This window comes from Pseudopodoces humilis, chromosome 6, assembly GCF_049639895.1.
Source record: "Pseudopodoces humilis isolate 2021_Gansu_Grassland_sample_001 chromosome 6, ASM4963989v1, whole genome shotgun sequence".
NCBI classification, from domain to species: Eukaryota; Metazoa; Chordata; class Aves; order Passeriformes; family Paridae; genus Pseudopodoces; species Pseudopodoces humilis.
This window is the reverse complement of record NC_142205.1, coordinates 26,764,785-26,771,031: the sequence shown is the minus strand read 5'-3', so window position 1 is coordinate 26,771,031 and position 6,247 is coordinate 26,764,785. Positions and strand designations below refer to the sequence as shown.

Sequence of the window (6,247 nt, the reverse complement as noted above, 5' to 3'; positions counted from 1 at the left end):
GGACACCCCAAGGGCCACGGCAGCTACAGCAGCGCCGAGCCCGCCCCAGCCCCCGCGGCTCCGGGCGGGCCGGGCCGGGGCGGGACCGGGGCCGGATGTTGTTGTTGTTGTTCCTGCCCCGCCCCTCGCCCCCTCCCCCCCGCGGAGGGTGACGGGCGCTTCCCCGCCCGGAGCCGCCGCTTCAGCCTCTGCCGCCGCCGCGGCCCCGCTGCCGCCCGGCCCGGCCCCGGGCCGCCCCCGCCGGCCCCCTCCCGTCTGCCTCGCTGGCCGGCTCCTTTCGCGTCGTCCCGGCTCCTCTGGCTCATCGGACGCCCCGGGCCGGCCATGGCGGACTTCGATGAGATCTACGAGGAGGAGGAGGACGAGGAACGGGCGCTGGAGGAGCAGCTCCTGAAGTACTCCCCCGACCCGGTGGTGGTGCGCGGCTCCGGCCATGTCACCGTGTAAGGGCCGCGCCGGGGCCTGCGCGGCCGGGGCGGGCGGTGGAGGAGGCCCGGGCGGCGGGACGGGGGCGGCCGGGAGCGCCGAGCCCGTGGGTACAACTTGGGGCAAGTCGGGGAGTAGGCGTGGGGAGCACCGGGCCGGGACTGCTGCCCTTCCCCTACGTCCGTGAAGCTGCGAGAGGGCTCTCCTCGGCCCCACCGGGCAGCTGGGAGCCGCCTGGAAACCCGCAGGCGGGTGCAAACCTCTAACCAGGCGCTGAGGAAACAAGACTGGGCTGTGAGTGGCAGAGGAATGTGAAGTATTTGTCCAAAATGATGAGCTGTCAGGAAGTAAAGTGCCTGTGTTCCTGTGTATAACAGGTACGTGCCAGCACATGACCGGCTGGACTATTGAACAAGGTTGTTTATGTACCTATTACCCACCCCCATTTAACTTGTGGCTGCTAATATAGCTCTGAGGACTTTAACAAAGAAAAGGCATCAGTCAGATAGCTATGTGTAAAATTATGTTGTGATTGCTGTGTGTTTCACTGTGTTTGACATGGAAGCAACTTTGTTTTGTGCATGTTTGGTATCTGAGTCTAGAAGCAAGTGTCCACGAACTTGTGTAGTGCTTCTCAATAATGTAAGAGATGAGGGTATCATTCCTTCCATCAATTCTGTCAGGCTCACTCTGTTGAAGTGTAGTAGTTGTCAGTTACAATGTACAGTGTCAGAAGCTGAAATACAAACCTGGAGACAAGACACAGTAGTACAAACTTTTGGTTTTTTGTATTCAGTCTTCAGCAGAACTAGGTTTGTAGTACAGACATAAAAGCTGAAGATACTGTCATCCGTTCCTCTCAGACTCATAAACTCTAATGATTTTCAGATGCTGACCTGACAAGTTTTTTTGGCACTTGGGTACACTGCTGCTTTATTATCTGGTTGACACAAATACTGGGCAGTGCAGTTAGCTGTCTAGCTAAAAACAGGAAGTAAGGCATGGATAAGCTGAGAGTGATTTGGAAAGTTAGAAGGACACAGATGGGGCCAGAAGCCGAGGAAGCCCTGTGAAAGAATAGAAGCATGTAGTCAGTGTGTTCAACTTATGATTGTTTATTGTGAGCGGAAGCTGTACCAGTGATTCACTGAAAATAAGCCAGTAGCCTTGGTCTGTTTCTGAAAAACAGAACAAACCCACGATTAGATAGTTTTCATATTAGCGAATGAAAAGTACAAATAGCTGAAACAGAGGCAAATACTGGTTTCTTCTCCAATACTTGAGGGTAAGTTGTGCAAGACTAGATGAAGGCCTGTTAGTGGAATGTTGGGGAAGCTTGTGAAGGACTGGCTGTGACTAGTAAGCGCTTTGTGGTTGAAGGATGGTTACCTTGTTAATTGTTCATTAATAGTTATTAGCTCATTATTACTTTAAGATCTTCCTTAAAGTACTTGTTCTTTAGGTTTTGAATGAGCAATGAAATACCTATGTGTGCCTCCAAAATTAGGCAATTGATCTTCATCTACTTTCTTTACTGTGCCAGGTGTTAACAGTTAACTACATAACATCAGCCACTTTTACCTTTGTACAACCTGTAACTTTTTTTGTCATTGATCCCCAGAAGCTTATTGTTAAAAGTTAGATCCCTTTTAGAACATTCATTTGGTGGATATAAGGAATAGGTCAAGTCCTGTGTACGTGATGAATTAGTCTTGCCAGTATAAAAGCATGTGTGCGTTTTAAAGGTCTAAAAAAAATGGTCAGCAGTTAAGCAAATACTGGATTGATCTGTCCCTGGCTCTGCAATGTGAAGAGTTGCTGACTGCTTCTGCTGTGTGTATATTTAAACAAAAGCTCTTTTTTCATAGTTTTTCATATCCTTTCTGATCTTACATAGGAGTCATAATGTTGAGTTTGAAATATGTCAATTCCATGACTACATATTAACATCAGAAAGACATTTACCATTACTTGATTTCATCCAACAGAGAATGAAGTGTGTGAGTCGTATCTAGGCTGTGTAATTAAAATCAATTGAAGGAAAGCAGTTAAATATTGTCCAAATAAACCATATGAAGTCTTTGCCTTTAGAGGATGTGGAGCTTTCGGTTAGCATTAAGTTTTCTCCTTAAACTCACTGTTTGAAGCATGTGCAAGCAATGCTAATGTATTTTTTTAACATTGTTTTTTAAATATTAAGTTAAACTGTTTTCACACCAGCGGAGTTTTGATAGCTTGGAAGACGGGAGTAACATCACCTGGTTGCAGAAAATTTGAGGTTCTTTCTTGTAATGGCAAAAAGATTGAAAGCACTGTGAAAATAGAGATGGAACTGAAAGTCCAAGGTGTTTCATACTTGTTTCTAAAATCATATTATGGTAGGAATGGAGGTACATGATGTGTTTGAAATCCTGAAGAGAATATTTATGATAGGTCTGATAGTGTTTTCCAGTGATTGTTTTCCTGTTCCGCGATCAGTTGAGACATGTACCATATATATATAGCAGACTGTATTAACTATATGACTGTAATACTGGATTTATTCTTGCACTACTGGAATGATGGAGAGCCATTGGGATGTGATGATGAATTCTTTTCTGTGCTGTTATTACAGCACCTTGTATCTTAATGCAAGATAACTTTTTGTAGGGGGAAAAAGAACTTGCAAAATACGTATTTACACAAGTTTCTTTATTATTAAACTGAAGTCTGCTAATATATTTTTCAACCTTACTTGGTGTCAAGGATATAGGAGTGAAAACAGGGCTATGCGAGAATCATGGAGCATGTTAAAATTCGTAAAATACATATTTATTTTTTAAGGGTTGGGAACGTGCAGACATAAAGAGTAGAGTTAAGGGCAGTGAAAAAATGGTTTAGTGTCCCAATAAGAGAGGACAAAGAGGAAGAGGATAGCATGTGTCAATTTTTTTGTGTTAGAGTGATCTGAGCTGTGTTCTGGAAAAGATTGCAAATTGTCTGTGTCCTATCCTGTAAAATTCTGTACTTTGAAGTTTCTACCTCTCACCATTTCTTTCTCTACTCTACACAAGGGCAGGAATTTATTTGTACCCTTCAAGTGGAGTCAGGTTCCAGAAATGCTTGTTCAGGTCCAGGAAGGGTAAAGAAAGTATTCATGCATGAGGTGAGCATGGATCTGTTGAACACATGATGTACAGTGGGAAAGGCATAGAGCAAGCAGAGTAGGGTGTGTGTCACTGGAGAAGCAGTATTGTACTAAAGAAATCTAGTGCTATAGTAGGTAGTAGGACAGCTGTCTGAGGAAATGCATCTCCAAAATACTGGTTTCCAATGTTTTATTTTAAGGCTTTTTTTGCTATTTTTTTTTTTTTTGTCAGAGCAGTTATGTATTTACATTGAACATGTAGTAATGTTCTGTGGAGTTTCTAATACTTCAATTTCCAAATTTCAGCTTGCAGTCAAGAGTAACAAGTCTGAGATCACATAACTACTTAAAATGTATGGTATGTTTTTAATGTATGGAGTCACTCTTTTTTGCTACTTGCATATGGTGGCAACACTCCAATGTGTCAAGCTCAAAATTATGCTGGTAGCTGTTTGAGTTAGCTTCAGCTTTGCTACCCCACCATGTATTAAACATTACCACAAACCTTGAGTACAGGCTCTCAGTCTCTTTGCTTATAACTTCAAGCAAGTGTTGGAAGTTAACCAAGCATTGGTTGGAAGTTTCTGAGCCTTACTCTGCCTCAGTGTTTGTAATTTCAGATAGCTGTAGAGCTTTTCTTGAGTGGGGGTTGCTTTTGTCAGGCGTGACTTTTGTGAGCTTTATGAATATTTGTGTTTGAGGGAGCTGTCAACATTTGAATACTTCACAAATACTGATTTAATAAACTAATTATATAGTTATGTGGTGTTACCTTTTAGTTTTGAGACTCGTGATGGCAGCTGTGTATCTCGAGCTTGGAGTCATTCTCCAGGCTTGTCTGCTTCTAAAATAAATGTGAATACAAGGGTTTTATTCAGACTTCAGTTTCCACTTCAACCTACTGGCAATTTTAAGTAGGGCATGACACTTAACTGATAGTTTTCATAACTTTTGCCTCAGCGCTTAGTTTCACTCAGTAGTTTGAAGAAAGGGTGGATGGTCCTCCTGTCATGGAGTATTCAGCAGGATTTTCAATAGCAGCAATGTTTCCAGTAAGTTAAGTTTCCTTTTTTCTGTGTTGAAGTAGTAAACTTGCCATATGTGTTTCTGTGTAACAGTTCTCGTTTGTTATTTCACCAGTTTTGAGAGACTTACAGACCTGCATAGCTACTATTTTAGTTACAAATGCTGAAATATGGTAGATAAATGCTGTGTAAATAAGGTCTCCTGTGAGATCTGATTGCAGCCTATCAATGTACAAAGGAGGCTTATAAGAAAGGTGGAGAAAGACTTTTTGCCTGGGCCTATAGTGACAGGACTATGGGGAATAGTTTTAAACAGAAAGACCATAGGTTTAATTTGGATATAAGGGTGAAGGTGGTGAGACACTGGAATAGGTTTCCCAGAGAAGGTGTGGATGCACCATCATTGGAAGTGTTCAGTGGAACACTTGGTTCATTGGAATGGATGCAGCTTTGAGCAATCTGATCCAGTGACAGGGAGATCAGACTAGATAATTTTTGGTTCCTTCCAGTGCAAATAATTTTATGTTTCTATGATTCTACTGCCTGTAACCAATGTTAGGAAAATTACCTGCTTAGTTTACGTAAGAGCCTATGAAAAAGTCACCTACAGCTTCAAACTATGTATCCCAGTGTGCTGCTGCAAACTTTGGCAACAGGCATTGCTGCATATGGATTGCATGTAAGTCTGGCTGTTCCTGGTGTGCTTTCTTCTTGTACTCTCTGGCATCTGCAGCTATGTGAGTGACGTATACTTCCGCATTGTCTTTGCTTTAGTGTATTTGTCACGGAACTTGTGTAATCTTGCTTCAAATCTGTTTGCACTGTTTGCATCAGTAATGTCAGATGAAAGCAAACCCAGAAGTTAGCTACTTGCACCTTATTTTTAGCTGCACTTTCTTTTAACAGTTTAAAATCAATTTCTGACTAATTTCAGTCAGAGCACTCTGTTGTGGGATTTGGTGATGAACACTCCCTTTACCCATTGCCTTCCTGAAACAATCTGTGTACAATGGTGTATTTTTGTTTGTTAGTATAATTTTAATAGTAATAATTAAGTTTAATAGCAAGTAGTGTTTTCCTAAAACTAATGGTGTTACTGATACAGACCCTCAGAGTATTATGAGGTGCTAGTAATTTGTGGCATGGATTAGGATTATTTATAATTTTGGTGCAATCTAAATTTTGTTTTTGCAGGTTTGGACTAAGCAACAAATTTGAAGCAGAATTTCCTTCATCTTTAACTGGAAAGGTGAGTATCTTTGAATAGAAGTTTGGAACTGGAGTTCGAGTTTTATTACAAAAACAAGTGTTCCAACTACAGAGTACTGTAAAAGTAACAAATGACACTGCTGTAGTACTAGTTTTCTTCTTTTTTCATTTCCCTTGTAGGTTGCACCTGAAGAATTCAAAGCCAGCATCAGTAGGGTTAACAGTTGTCTTAAGAAGAATCTTCCAGTTAATGTGCGATGGCTACTATGTGGATGCCTTTGCTGCTGCTGCACTTTAGGTTGTAGTATGTGGCCAGTTATCTGCCTCAGTAAAAGAGTAAGTTGAATTATTAATACAATTTTTGACAGAATTGTATTTGTTTTGTTCTCATTTTGGTGTTCTTTCTTTTTCTTTCCTCCTTCACCATTAAAAATTGTTGCTAGCACTTACTTAAATCACT

The 6,247-nt window shown here is 41.9% G+C and overlaps 1 protein-coding gene across 1 annotated transcript in view; it reads left to right on the top strand.

The window, feature by feature from the left end:
• Nucleotides 1-226: 226 nt before the first annotated feature.
• CHIC2 (cysteine rich hydrophobic domain 2) overlaps nt 227-6,247 on the top strand; it is a 28,815-nt gene continuing 22,794 nt past the window's right edge. The window contains exons 1-3 of the mRNA XM_005517713.3: nt 227-443; nt 5,773-5,827; nt 5,968-6,123. Of these exons, the coding sequence (XP_005517770.1) occupies nt 325-443; nt 5,773-5,827; nt 5,968-6,123 (330 nt within the window). The 5' untranslated portion in view covers nt 227-324. The remainder of the gene's footprint in view (nt 444-5,772; nt 5,828-5,967; nt 6,124-6,247) is intronic.